General features: G+C 35.5%; 1 protein-coding gene across 1 annotated transcript in view; it reads left to right on the top strand.

Moving 5' to 3' along the window:
* LOC117426270 (G protein-activated inward rectifier potassium channel 1) overlaps window positions 1–11,015 on the top strand; it is a 35,894-nt gene extending 24,879 nt beyond the window's left edge. Inside the window, exon 3 of the mRNA XM_034043684.3 lies at window positions 9,060–11,015. Within this exon, the coding sequence (XP_033899575.1) occupies window positions 9,060–9,643 (584 nt within the window). The 3' untranslated portion in view covers window positions 9,644–11,015. The remainder of the gene's footprint in view (window positions 1–9,059) is intronic.
* The last annotated feature ends 4,434 nt before the right edge of the window (window positions 11,016–15,449 follow it).

Here is a 15,449-nt window from a genome sequence, read left to right as displayed (position 1 = left end):
ATGTTCACTTAGATACCCTGGGGTAAACTAAAGGGATTTTTTTTTTTCTTCACAATTGAACATTCATTATTTAACCTGTAGCTATTATACTCAATATAACCAACTTCACCACATGGTAAAATAGTAAATAACTGCAATGAAAATGTCTACAGGTGACATAACAATATAACTATCAATTGCATATATATTAGGGCTACAACGAAGGGTACATTTTGACCTTCGAAGGTTCGGAACACATTACCGAAGGAAGGTTTGAACCTTGAATGGTACTCATTTGCATAATTTATTTGTGACATCACCATAGCTACTTGTTTATATTTGATTGATTATCCTATTATTTTACAGGTAATCAATATAAATGGAATAAAACATTTACATGTAGTTTAAAAATACGTTATATAGAACAGCACCAACTGCAGCGGACAAAGCTTTATTTAACAGTCACCGTTCCAAGCAGGTTATCAGTCACATTTTACTACTACTAATAATATGAACTTACACTTGTCAAGTGACCCCAGAGATTGGTTATGCCTCCATGATACGAGACGCTTGCACAGTTTGCATTCAACTTTTTTTTTTGGTCGTCTGGGCATTTAACAAAAAACATACCATACAGCAGAGGGGTTTCGAGACATTTCTTTCAATACAGCTTACGCTATACAGCGCTTTGCTGTGGAGAAATTTGCTTCTGGTTAACACGAGCTGGAGGGGCTTTTTGAAATGAAAATGATTAGTGTTAGTGTATATTTTGTATGTTTCAAATATATTCAACCATAGCACTTCTCTTACACTGTCTTGTACACTAGGTATTCAGTACAGATTTTACTGAAGCAATATAGCCACTAGAGGTACGAGCCCACTGCTTTGGATACTGTTACCCTGCTTCATACATAGCAGCGGCGCCATGTAGAGTTGTACGTAATGTATAATGAGTTGGTAGCAGATTCTAAGCATTATACGTATCAACATGTGAGTGACATTTAATGCGTGATTGATAGTATTCACACATTGTCAAACAGTTTCTGTTAACAGGAAGAAGAAAAAAAAAACATACAGTCCGTGAACCCATCTGACGAACCTTCGTGGGTTTAAAACAATCTTCGAATCCCTGGCTAGTGAACGAACCTTCGAACCTTTGGACACAGCCCTAATATATAAATTATATAAAACATAGTATCAGCCCATACATTCAGCAAATGTATTAACATAGTTATTATAATACAGATCTAGCTGTATAAAGCAATACAATAAAAATATACATCTAATTGAAAGAATTAATATATACAGTAAAATACAGAGATTGCTGTACATGGGGTGTTACAGTTTATATATGCATTTTCTTCTAAATAAACATATTTGTAGACAGTTTAGAATATCACACATTTAGTTACTTACATGTATTAGATGTTTTCGTTGTCCTTTGAAATAAAAAATAGAAATAGAAAGTTTTCTTTGGGCCAAAAAATAAAACTGTTCAGGCGATCTGGGAATGCGGGTGAGTGACAGCTACAACACCAATCAAAGCCTCTATCTTCCAAGCGAACAGCCTATCAATCAAGCTACTTAAGTAAACAGAGACTCGTGTCACAGGTTTGCAAAAAGCTTGACTGTCTCTGTATGACGTTTGGTGCAGTTTCATGACGGAATGCTGTAGTTATGCGTAGCACAAAAACGAACATAGCTTATGGCTACCCAAAGACCACTAGGGGAATCGAACATCGCCAATGGAGGCTTCAAAGGGGTTAATCCTGAAATATGTCAATAAGGGTCAGACAAACATGTGTCTCCATTCCAAGCCATACTAAGCAAAAGCTATTGTTTTTTTTTTAAATTGTATAATAGAGAGCAAGAGAATGAGAGATGGAGAGGCAGCAACAGAGTGTCTGAGACAAAGGCAGGACGAAGCGACATTTAATTTGGTTACAAGTGTAAACAGTGCAAGCTCAGTCATGACTATGCTGTTGAATATGGGGTTGTGTAAGTCAGTATTTCAAACACGTTTTTAAATGGGCTTTGTTGCATGAACAAGCATATCTGCCCAGCAAGTGTTCTACATACAAATATGTGTCTGTAAACAAGAAAAGCGATGAGCCAAAAACCTCACTGTAATTTCATATACATCAATATTTCAATTATGTGCATCTTAATTGTCCTTTGAAATGGGCCTATGGCTATTCTAATGGCTGCTTTGTTTGCTTTGTAATTTGGGAACCAGATGCGCTATTGTGCATCTGAAGTATGTTATTATATGCCTTGGTAACTCAAAACACCTTGATGTTAGAGCTCCAGGGCACACATTGGTAGATCTGGTTGTCATAGGAACAACAGTCTTATTTTTGTACAGTTAGCTATTATAACAAAACTTTCCAAATAGATGAATCCCTTAACTAGTACAACTCACCACCACACCAATGTTCAAAACTCACTGTTGATAGTTTTGAAATTGTCATAGCTGGATCCCTTGCATGCAAAACAAATAGTGATTTAATGTATGCTTGTACTACTGATGGGTATCCATGTAGGTCATTACTGTCACAAAGTAATATCTGTTTCAGTATCTTTAAATTTGTTGGATGGCCCAGCCAAAAACACAAATTCATCTCTGAAAAAAAAAACGTCAGAAATATATGTTAATTTACATATTGAAATGACTAATTCAGGAACAGGATGTATACCAATACTGCAGAGATTATTTTATGATCCTAGCCCAGTGGCCTACAAAACCCAATCACTTTGGTAGACCTTAACTTTGAAGATATGTGAAAATGTGGTCCTAACCCTCTGGGACCAATTATTTTAGCAGATCTGGTCTTACAAGTACTGACCATTTTACAACAGTAATGGTGAACAAGGCTGTGATTGTACAGGTTGTTCAATGTCTGAAACTGACTACTAAAAAATATGTACTTCGTTATAACAAGTTGCAGTATTGCAAGCTAGTTTCATATGTTTTCTTGGAGATGACATTGTTTCTAGGATTGATGATATTAATATTTATCAAGCCAGATAAAGGAATGTAAAGGGTGATTTTAAAATCTTCAGATGCAGTCATGGCAAAAATTCAAAGCAAGACAGTAATTGTTGTAAAACCAGATGTTCATTTTTTATTTTCTTATTTCAATGCAGCAGATGTTGATTAGATGAAACACAAAAGTTATGCTTTTATGCATGTTTAGGTACTAAAATATACATGTCATCTACTTTTCGGTGTTAATTTTGAGTGCCCAAAATATCTTTTGGAGAATCGGTTTTGTTTTGACCTTACTTGGCTTTTTCATTGAAACGTCATTAAACTTTCTAGAACAAGCAAGTTGGATATCAATCATATCTTACGCCATACTGGCACAGTGCTCCGATAACGACCTAATGAGCTCATGCTTAACTTTGAAACAACAAATCAGAAATACTTGAGTCTGTTGCACAATTAACATGTTTAATGATGCCATCTCTGTACAAATACATTACTTTAAAAAAATTTGTACCGATAATGCAGAGCATGCAAATGATGTTCCAGTCATGTAATCTATTAACAGATTAGTTTGACTTATTTTTATTTTAACATTGCTAGAAACAAATCATACAACATAATATTTCAATTCCAAAAAAAAAAAAGAAAAAAAACTAAATAACATTCTTTTCTCTCTACAGTACAGTTTGCATATATTATATATTCATGGCTTAGTTATTTTTAAATGACACTTTTGAAAATGCTTAGCATTTGAAGCAGAAATAATTTTGAGAACAGCCTGCAGATATCCCTTGATGTTCAGTGCTGCACATCTGCAACTATGGTGAAAGCTGTAATCAGCATATCATTAAACAGCCTTTTTTATTTTTTTTTTGGCTATCCTGCACAGTAAACCCCAGCATGATTCATACGAGTGCTGTCTGGCAATATTACAATTAAGACTTGATGGGTTGAATTAGAATATTGTTCTCTCTAATATAAATGTGATTATTAAAAAAAAAAAAACATACATTTAATAAACAAACAAATAAAAAAAATCACAGCAGGTGACACAAGGGATATCATGAAAATCACTAAGTCGCTTGTGAAGGTCATCATGGTTTAAAACTGATGTTTGACAATGAAGTGACTGTAGCATTTACAGGTATGGTAATAAAGAAACATAGACCAATCACAGATCCGTTCAAAGTATTAAATAATGAATTATTATAAATATAAGCTAGTCCTTAGTACAATACAATTGTATACCGTACATGCATATGTTGCATTGGACTGATTTATTTTAGAATCCATTCTAAATGAAATCTGAAACATGGTTATGTCGACCTCTCTGCTCCGCCTGCACTAGAAGACTGGCTCTACCTCCGCTACACTCCCCTGCCTCCAGAGCCCGTTCCTTCTCCACCCTTGCTCCGCAGTGGTGGAATGACCTTCCTACAGATGTCAGGACTGCCCAGTCCCTGACCACATTCCGGCGCCTCCTTAAGACTCACCTCTTCAAACAGCACCTGTAGAACTCCTCTGTTTGTATCCTGGGACACTATCACCCTTCATTTAAATGTGCTTTACTTTGCTCTTATCTGCCCCCTATTTTACTGCATTTAATCCTGTACTTCAGAATACTGTAATCTGCCAAGTGTTTAACCTGTAGTATTTTGTATTTAATCATATCCTGATGTAACTATCACTATTATCCGCTGTATTATTGAATTGTGGTTTGTCACACTTGAACAAAAGTTATTGTATTTCTTGCTCTTATTGTATTACTTGTATTGTAACACTTGAAATGTATTTGCTTACGATTGTAAGTCGCCCTGGATAAGGGCGTCTACTAAGAAATAAATAATAATGATAATAATAATGTCAGTTAGGAAGACATCATTAATTTACAAAAAAATCTCGAGCCAAGCACAACATGTCTGAAGAACTCACATACATTTCAGTTAATATATATTCCACAAGGTAAAAATTGGCATTATGGGAAATGCTCAGTGTCCAATTCTTGTTGGCAATATTTGTTGCACAGAGAGAGCAATAATGCAGGTAGCCTGCTCCGTTCATGCTGATAAACCCTGACTTTTGCATCAGTTCTCCTTCACTTTATACTTCACTTTAAGAAGTCATGTGTTTAATTTTACTATAAAATCATCTACTGGTATCCATGAACAGTATTATAACATGTACAACTGGTTTATATTGGTTTATATATTGGTGTCAAGTCCAGGTGTATTAGTATAAATCTATTTTCCAATGGCTTTAAAAACTCTTGTGATGTACAGTATGGTACATGGTTTTGTGGGAATTTTAATTGCTGTGCATTAAGTGATTTCAAATAAATATCTACATTTTTGTTGCTAGCAAAAGAAAAGCATCAAGCTTTTACAAGATCAACCTTGGAAATGTGTGTGAAAGTATGAATATGAAATGCTGAAGCATTATTGTTATTCTTCTGCAATGCTCTCGGTACTTGCTAAACCTTTATTATAATGGAGCCCAGTCCTTGAGATTCTATCTTTCTTATGCTTTAATAAAGCCACTTTTATAATTAAGAATGCTTTAGTTAGCTGCAATGTACTTTAGAGCATATGAAGATTAACCCTGTATCAGGAGCTGGTGCATGTCCATCAGCGTTACGTGTTCCCTGGGGCCTGGACCATCAAGGGTCCTTGAGGTTGCACGCTCGCACCGCTAACCTTATGCAGTTCTGATGCTTCCCTCATCTGCTGCCGTTTCTTCTCCCTCAGGACTGCTCTGGTATACTTTTCCCATAAGTATGTTGGTGGTCGTCTTCGAATTGAAAGGGAACTTTAAGTTACTTACCGTAACCCTGGTTCCCTGAAAGACAAGACGACCACCAACCAGCGAGGTCGCATCGGTCACCCTCACGGGTTCGTCGCAAAAGAGAAAATGGCTTCCGTGGGTTGACTGTTTAATCCCTCGGTAGGCAGGACCGAGGACATCACCCCAGGAAGGGGCCTATCGGCAGCTCTGATATAAAATGCTCAGTGAATACCTACCTAAGGCAGGGATATTCCATAAGTATGTTGGTGGTCGTCTTCTCTTTCAGGGAACCAAGGATACGGTAAGTAACCTAACGTTACGCAAGCAGTGGTGTGTAATACACAGAATATAATCATATCAATGCAATTAGTAAACAAAGGCTCATATAGTATAAGTAGTCCCTGTTAATTAAGATGCTTATTATTCGATCCTAGTACCTCAGAGGCCAGTTGCCATTGCACTGATGCTGGTCTGCAAGTAAAAAAAATGGTTATGGTATTATGAGCCTGCCTCAGTAGTGGGCTGGCTCTAGTGTATACAAGCAGACAATGTTCAATTATTTTTAAATTAGTCTAGGATCAATTGAAATAAAAGCTTAGTGGAGCAGTGTCATTATGGATACTACTGTATGGCAACTGCCATTTGTTTTTCCTTGTGCAGAAACATCTCTGTGCTCAATATATGTACAATGCAACAAAAGAGACAAGCACTGTATTTTTGTATCATAGGCATTGTGTCACACAAGGGATAAAATGCGAACAGTACAAAAATCCAGGTGTTGCTGAAATCCATTCTGAAATCCATGCAATACTGATTTACAGTATCCATTATATACGGAACACATACAAAAAAAAGATAAATATAACTGGACCAAAGGAACAAACTAGATATCTTGTATATACGTATAGGAAAGACCACTGTTAACAGCAATTGTGGCAAAATTGAATCCTAAGAAGAACATAATTGGATAGCAAAGTAAACCAACCTTAAATGTATTTTTTTCATCCAATCTACAATATGAATTTCAGGTTGAATTTATTAAATTAATGAATTATCTTATAATGCATATGTTCAGTAAGAAATGCAGAGATGTAGACAACAAAGCAAAAGCATGTCATTCAAAAATAACAAATGAATAAGTAAATCAAACTCTGCGTTGTTTGAAATGGTTTTGCTGTATTGCACAGTACTAAGCTTAGACAGAAGGGCAAGTGCTCTTCATAATGTATTCATTTGAAGTAATTTGATTATCTTAATCTCAAGCCTTTCTAGTAGTTAGCAAAGTCAATTTGATGACTGGATTGTTACACAGAGATGTGTATTAGGGTATTGGGATCCTCAGAAGAATACATTTACATATTTACCATTGTAAACTACATCTTTTGATACATCATTTTCTACACATAAAATCAGTTCTTTCTGGTGAAATTATATAATAGCCCACGTTACAGAAATGTAGAATCCTTTGACCAAATTATTAATATTTTAGATGTTTAGGAAAGAATAACCCCGACCATCTATTTGTAACTCCCTTCATCCAGGCCTAAATACAGAGAAGTGTATGTGTGGATGGATGCTGAGCTGGAACATTTATTGCCTATTTTAAGTGTATTTTTTTATACAAATATATTTAAAACTACTTTTTGAGTGATCCTTATGGCATGGATTTTACATGCTTGTTAGAGGGCAAAAACATTCCACATTTGTTCAAGGCAAGCAGTTTAGGTCATTGTCTAATATAAGACCACTTCATTGATTCACAAATGCAATAAGCAGTATGCCAACCTCCTTCAACGCAACTTGTTCTAACACAGATTTTGCAAGGCTTCCTGCTGTATTAGTATAATGAGAGTGAAGTGTGTTTAAAGAGGATAAAATACAGCATTATGAAAACTATAGAACATTGACACAAAACTTCAAAGCAGAAGTGTATTTTGTTATTTTTTCAAGATTCCAAAATGAATGAACTGCAGTTAAAAATAATAGTAAATGCTATCCAAAATAAATTCTCTTTACCATTACGCTGGTACTGAGTTTTGCAGAGTTTGATGCTGAGCTAGGATTCACAACCAGATTTACATTGCTCCCTGTGTTCAGTTTTAATGCCTTTAAAGGCTGCCCTTATTAAATGAGTGATTTTAATAAAGATTTAAATAGTCCCACGCTAATGCAAACACTGTTATGCTGTACATTCTGATATGCCAGATACAACGTATTTCCCCCGATAATGAACGATCAAGTGTGATGCTAGGTCACTGAACTGCATGATCCAATTAGACACACTGTAAAAAAAACCAAAAAGAAAACAGCTGTTATACTGACACCAGACAGGATGAAAATAAACAGAAGAACAAATACAAATAGCTGCTAAATCACACAAATTAAGAACATGATTAAAAGAGGCATATAGCAGAGAACACATTCATGTTATTTCAGCACAAATAAAATAAATTGAGCATTGTAAATGTGTTTTTAAACCGGACACCTCGTTATTTTCAGACATGTATATCTCCAGGTATGTCCTCTTTAGCGAGGGACTACTGTAATTAAACAAAGATGTTTAGTTAATCAGCATTACTAGTGAATATTTAAATTAAATTGCATGGCTGAATTGAAAAACCTGTTAAACTAAGTGGTTATTAATAAGCAGCGGTTACCTCAATAAGCAGCTGGTATTATCCCCCCCCCCAAAAAACACTCCCTCTGAGCCATGAAGAATTACTGTTGCATCACCATTAGAATTGAACGAGCCAGTGCAACCTGTTCAATAAAGTGCAAGGTTCCATATGCTGTAGTTCCTGGTTAACAATTCTGTAACTGACATAAAGCAATTTAAGAAATACATTTTGGGGGAGGGAAAAGCAGATGTATGTCCCAAGAAGCTATATATTTTATAAAGAAGGTCTTTCAGAATGAGGTCACTTTGGTTGACTAATGATGGTTATGTAATGTATTAGCCCAATATTACATCAGTGTTTCAATGGGGGGGTTCAAACTGATGCATGAATGTCTGTTTCTGGAACATGTATTGTTGCTTCACAAAAGATTAGGCAGGCAGATTCTTATGTTGGCAAAATTGCAAAAATTAACATTAAAAATCGCAGTACGTAACCCCTTCAAAGTAAAGACATAAATGGCATTTGTGCCTAATTAATGTTAATTTAGAGTAGTTTTTGCTAGTACACAAGGGACTAGACTGCCTGAACTCATTTCACAAGAGACAAGCAAGGGCAACAAATCACTGGTTCTTTTCAGTTTGACATAAAAAGGCATTTCCATCGCTGATTTTTCTTTAAAAAATGTTTTTCAGGCATGACTTGTCAGGCACGGACTTCCTACACTGAAGATGAGGTTCTTTGGGGCCATCGTTTTTTCCCAGTTATTTCCCTGGAAGAAGGATTCTTTAAGGTTGACTACTCCCAGTTCCATGCAACATTTGAAGTTCCAACACCCGCGTACAGCGTGAAAGAACAGGAGGAAATGCTTCTAATATCCTCTCCTGTGATGGCACCTTCCCTGAGCAGCAGTAGGGAAAAGAATAATTCTGTTGACTGCTTGGACACCCTCGAGGACACAAGTACCAAGCTACCATCCAAACTGCAGAAGATGACAGGAAGGGGTGACTTGCCCAGAAAGTTGCTAAGGATGAGCTCCACAACCTCCGAAAAAGCCTACAGCTTTGGGGATTTGTCCATGAAGCTTCAGCGTATCAGCTCTGTCCCTGGGAACTCAGAGGAAAAACTTGTATTAAAGACCACAAAGATGAGCTCTGACCTTATGAGCCAATCAGTAGCAGATTTGCCACCTAAACTGCAAAGACTTGCTGGTGGAGGGAGAATGGAGGGGCATCTACCCCCGAAACTGAGAAAAATGAATTCAGACCGATTTACATAACAAGAATACCTTGTTTTCTCTTGGCACTATGTTAAATCTGAAAAGTTTCTGAAATTTGAGAACAGAAAATATATATTTATTATTTAGTAGGGGAGAGGAATTTAGCATTACATTCTTGGCTGTAAGTATAAATGCTTTAAAATAGACTTTTTTAATTTTTAAGGTAATTATTACCATAAACTGGCATGTAAGTAACACAAAGCGCATGGAATACTGCATATACTTTTTATCTGGCATGGTATTTATAAGTACAATGTTTATTTTGCAAAAAATAACACTAAAAAAGAAAACTAAGAGCCACATTCTGCTCTAAACCTCTTCCAAAATAAAGGAGATGTATGTTAATAACAGATGCAGAAGAGGGTAAGTAATGATTTACTTTTAATTATTTAATTGTATGTGAAATTGTGTTTTAGAAATAATATTTTTGAATGCATGTTTTGTTTATGGAAACAGAGAAGAAGGGAGATAGTGGAGGGAGCCAAATGTTTAGCCTTAACTTATATTACCTGTTTTTTTTCACAGTTTATTAACTATTTGGTTTTTTGTTGTTTAATATTTGTTCTTAGGATTTAATGATAGTTTATCTTGTGGCAGAGCTGGCATTTGTTAAGGCTGGGCCAAAATTGTATCTCAAATACCCAACTTTTTTTTTAAAGCTGGATGATTTGATGTAAAAAAAAAAAAAAAAAAAAAAAAAACCACACAGATGATTGGCATTAAGTATAGTATGAGATATTAAATCATATATTGAATTCCAAAAGCTGCTAGACATCAATAGCTTACATCCCTAGTATAAGATTACACATTTTAAACATTTCAAACTTTCCTACGAAAACAGTAGCAATAATGATATGCAGGCAATTATATTTTGTAAATACTTTTTAGATAAATCGATGTAAGATAAATCTGTTGCGGCCAAACATGAGGTTACTGTATTTGCACTATCATGAAAATCTTAAGGCTTTACAGATAATTTAACATTTTATTTTGTCAGTCAATACAAATCTTAAATACTTTACTATAACCAATTCAGGATATTAAACCAAAGAACACCCCAGGAGATTTATATTTTGTGTACTTTCAATCGCAGATCGAAATGTATGCAAGTGTTACTATAGCAGTGCAAACATGCTGACATGGTTGCTTAGCATATAAGTACACTTGTGTTAATCTTTCGCCTCAGAAGTTTTAAAAAGTAAATCTCAGAAAAAAAAAGCATTTGGGATAAGAGTCCACCTCGTAGATGTGACAATCTTCTCTAGCTTGATTGCATATGATATAAAGGTGATTATCCCATGGGTAATGCCCTATGAAAATCACGATTTCACGGGCTGCGCAGAAATCGTGAAATTAGCCCAATACCGCGATTTTTACAATATTCTTAAGAAATAAAAATAATTTCATAATTATTTGTATTTCATACAAAAAAAATCACATTAACAAAACTGTACAGCTCTGATATGTGCCTGCGTGTAATATTCACCATGTACACTGTGCTGTGCAGTGATTATGTCATGTGACTATATGCAATCTAAGCGGGAAATTAAAATACTACACACTGTAAACAAGAAAATGGATGTCTCTGAAAAGGCTAAAAATGTGTCTGCAGCAGATCACGTAAAGCAGTATGCAGCAGGAGTTTACACAGCAATGGAGGTCAGCTCTTCTGTACGTTCTGCAACTTTACCATAGATCAATACCGAAACTCATCTGTTGACAGCAAGTATTCACCAAAAGAGAAAGGCGGAAATCCAGAGCAGTTCTGTGACTGCTCTACTTGCAAAGGATCAAAAAATGGTCTTCCATATTCCAAAAGTCCACTTATTAAATTTTGACCTGACAGAGGTGTTTGTTTGCGCAAATATCTCTTTTGAAAAATTGGACAACCAAAAGCTACGGAAATTCTTCAGACGTCTCCAGCTGAGACGTGAATACTTACCTAAAGTTGCCGAGTATCACAAGCAGAAGATTATGGAATTGGTAAAACAATCTGGTTACACTGACGAGTCGACTGATGTACAAGATCGGTATGGGTTACACATTATATTTGTTTTGCAAGACCTAAATGGTGACCATGCACCTGACGTACTAGAACTGAAAGCTGTCCTTGCAGATACACTTTACCTACAGGCTGTTAATTACAACACCGTTTCACAAGCTATTGTAAAGTGCTTGACTAACTTTGATGTTAATTTTGATGTCAGTGCATTTATCTGTATATTTGCTGTTTAAAAAAATAATAATAATCTGTACACGTAATTTATAACATATTTCCGTGCACATTCCGCGAAAAATGATACTTTACCCGTGACACTGCCGTGAATTTTAAAGAAAATTCCCGCGATTTTCACAGGACCTTACCCATGGGATATGATGAGTGCTTGCCTTGCATGGAGGAAAGAGCAAGGCCTGTGAGCACATTTAAGTCAAGAAATCTCTGCTGACACAAAAGACTGTATTGACTGACAAAAAATAAACAGTAAACTGGTCATTTCACATGGGGTAAATTATACGATAGCCAAGTTATATGAGGATACAAGTTATAGGATATATATATATATATATATATATATATATATATATATATATATATATATATATATATATATATATATATTTAGTGTAAGAAATCCTATAGCTTTCAGGGCTCACCCTGTAATGACCAATTAACATTTTTTGCTCAGCCTTAAGACTTTTGATAAAATGGTAATTTGTGTTGACTGCACAGCAGGTCTGTGTTTCCAAACCGTTCTGTAGAATTTGAGCCTGCATTATACTGTATATAATTGTATAAATATGTCTACCAAACAAACACATTTTTTCAGGCATGCAGAATATTTATTGTAAAGATACACAGGTTGGACTTGTATACATTACTCCTGTGACCTGAATCTGTATTAAACTTTTCAGCCACTAGTTGAATTTAGATCTTTACAAATACTTTTTTTTTAGATGTTTGTTGTCTCTTTTTTTGTTAATTACTCATTATGGCAGCTATCAATAATTTATTATTTAGGGGTTTAAATAACTAAAACGGGGACCTAATTCCTGCTGCTTCAGCTTTAAAAGGTCGTACAGATTTTTCATATTAATACATTTGGACCCCATGCTTCTGCTGCTGTTTTTAAATCAGTTTTAAAACCATATTTTTGTCCAGTTTTATGCATGTACATATTAGCTTAACCATGTTAGATTCTATGATGCTTTGACATCCTGATACAATGTAAATGGTGTTATATTTAGTTAAATATAGTTCTCAGTGAAACAGTATATACATTTAATCTCAATTTCACACAACAGATGTCCTACTGTAATCTATATCCCGTTCCCCTCATCCACCTCATCCTCCCCTCTTCACTTCCCAACCTCCTCCCAGTGAAGAAGTCTGATGGCTGGTATATTCTTAAGCACAATAAAAGTGTAAGTGAAATGCAAATGTGAAAATGATCTTGCAGAAACATATGGCTACAATAATACCAGACTTACAGCACACATGCAATTGACCAGATATTGTGGAGTGTAACAAAACAGCGAATCCAAAGCTTTGAATACAGTCCCTATTTTAGCTGGTTACTATGTATGTCTTTGAACTTGGGTAATAATCTAAGGAGCTCACTCCATCGGCAAGCAGACATTAATGTATCAACACAAAGGTAATCAGGGCTTAGGGTAGCAGCTGTTAGCAGAATGTTGGGTGGACACTCAGACCCGATATCTGCAACCACTCAAGGATAAATCATAAATCTATTGCTGTCCACAAAATCACAAACAGCCAAGCTCCGAGCTTCCAGTTATTTTAACATAGCAGTAATTCAATGTTGTAAAAAAGAGGATACCTCCATCCTATATAACATTTTAATTACATTTAATTCAAAACATTTTCTCATACTCAAACCAGTATTGTTGGTGATTGACTTTTTTAGGTCAGCATGGATTAGGCAGAACTATATGAAATTTCCTGCAAGTTTTATATATAATATTTTTTGTTTATATGTTAAGAATAGATTAAAATAATGTATTAACCTAAAGCATTGGATTACTCTTGAAATAAAAAAGACTTATCATTATCACAACACACCACTTTGAAAGCTCAGATCCCTATTCTGAAATATAAAGTTTGTTGTCATAAATAACTGCATTACTTGTATAGAAATTAAAATCACTAAACTAGTGAACAAGCAAAAATCCTTACATTCATAAATATAGGATGGGTATGTTGCTCCTGACTGCACTGAAGTAATAGCTAAAGCATTATAGGGCATATTTTCAAAGTGTTCACACCAGTCTTTAATGAACTTTTGAAAAGAGAATAACTAGGCCCAATCGGCAGCTTCCCCTAAAGTACAGGGTGATTAGAAAGTAAGTTTACCACATCAACACATGGTGCGTTGATGTGGTAAACTTACTCTCTAATCACCCTGTATTATTCTCATACATTGACATCCTTTCAAATAACCAAAGAACTGCAAGTGTACCGGAAAAAAATACGGTACCAACAGCATTATGAAGAAAGAATGTTTGAATTAAAAAAAATCTGGGGGTTGCCGAGTGGCTCACCTGATAAAGCACAGCTATGTGGTGCTGGAGTCAAAACCAGCAGGGTGTCTCTCTTCATCACGCACAGCGGACCCTACTGGCCAGGAACTGAGCTCAGATGGACACCTGCAGGGCTGGCCTTTGTCCTTTAAAGGCTGGTAGCTTGTGACATCCGGTCCTGGGTGTAAAAGAAGAAATTGGCTTGGTCGTGGAGTTGGAAGATGCACACTGAACCTTCAGCTCTCCTGAGCTGTGTGGGGACTTGCTGCCGTGAGGGAACATAATTGAACATTCTAAATTAGGGAGAAATCCGGTGGGGGGAGGGGGGTAATTGGGCACTCTAAACCATCTTTAAATCCAGTTTTTAAAGGGAATGAAAGGCAACAGTTCTTTGCCCCCAGTGTTGTATAATACAGCAAATTATTAATTTCCTAAATAAATGTAACAACAGAGATGCATTCCAAAGATATTTAACACAGGTACCATAAATAATGTGATGATTTGCCATTGATTTTACACATGACCTAACGTGATAACAACTGTGTTGCTGTATTAATATGAATGCTTGATCCCACACTTAACACCTTGTGGCAGGATGGACTAAAAGGTTTCTATTGTAATGCAAAACAAAATAGATAATAATGTTCATTTAAACATGTAACTGTTGAAGTGTTTTATGATTTTGACATTAAGTATTAGCCGTAGTCCAGTTTTGAAATGTAACATAAAGTAACTACGTTTTTCTCACGTACAGCAACTGTCGGAAAAAGGAGCCATTTACAGGTTATTGAAAAATGTAATGTGTTACTCCCCCACACCACTGCACAGTAGTATAGGTGGGGCCAGAATGGAATGAGGTAGTCTGTTCAATGCCTGACAGCTCAGATCTTTTAAGCAAACTTTAATATCAATATTAGAGCAGCAGAACTCAGAATGATTGCAAACGCCATACAAAAAGAGAGTATGAGGCATGATCTGAAATCCTACCAATTTATTTATCTTTTAATTTGGAAGGATACTTAAAGCATGTTTTTAGAGAGGTCTAATACACCATATTATATATGTAAATGGTGATATGATTGCAATAAAATGATAGGACAGCAGGTCTAATTGTCAAACACTCTTGCTTACCAATCCCTAAAGCAAAATATAAATATTTTTTAGCCAAATGAAAGCACTATGCTTAATTATAGCCATCTGTCTCTTAGTTAAAACAGATACATATTAAAGAGCTTTTTCTGATCCAAACACTGGAATTAATGAAACA

The sequence above is a fragment of the Acipenser ruthenus genome, chromosome 11 (assembly GCF_902713425.1).
Source record: "Acipenser ruthenus chromosome 11, fAciRut3.2 maternal haplotype, whole genome shotgun sequence".
In the NCBI taxonomy this organism is placed as follows: Eukaryota; Metazoa; Chordata; class Actinopteri; order Acipenseriformes; family Acipenseridae; genus Acipenser; species Acipenser ruthenus.
The sequence above is the reverse complement of the archived record's forward strand: the minus strand, read 5'-3'. Positions and strand labels throughout refer to the sequence as shown.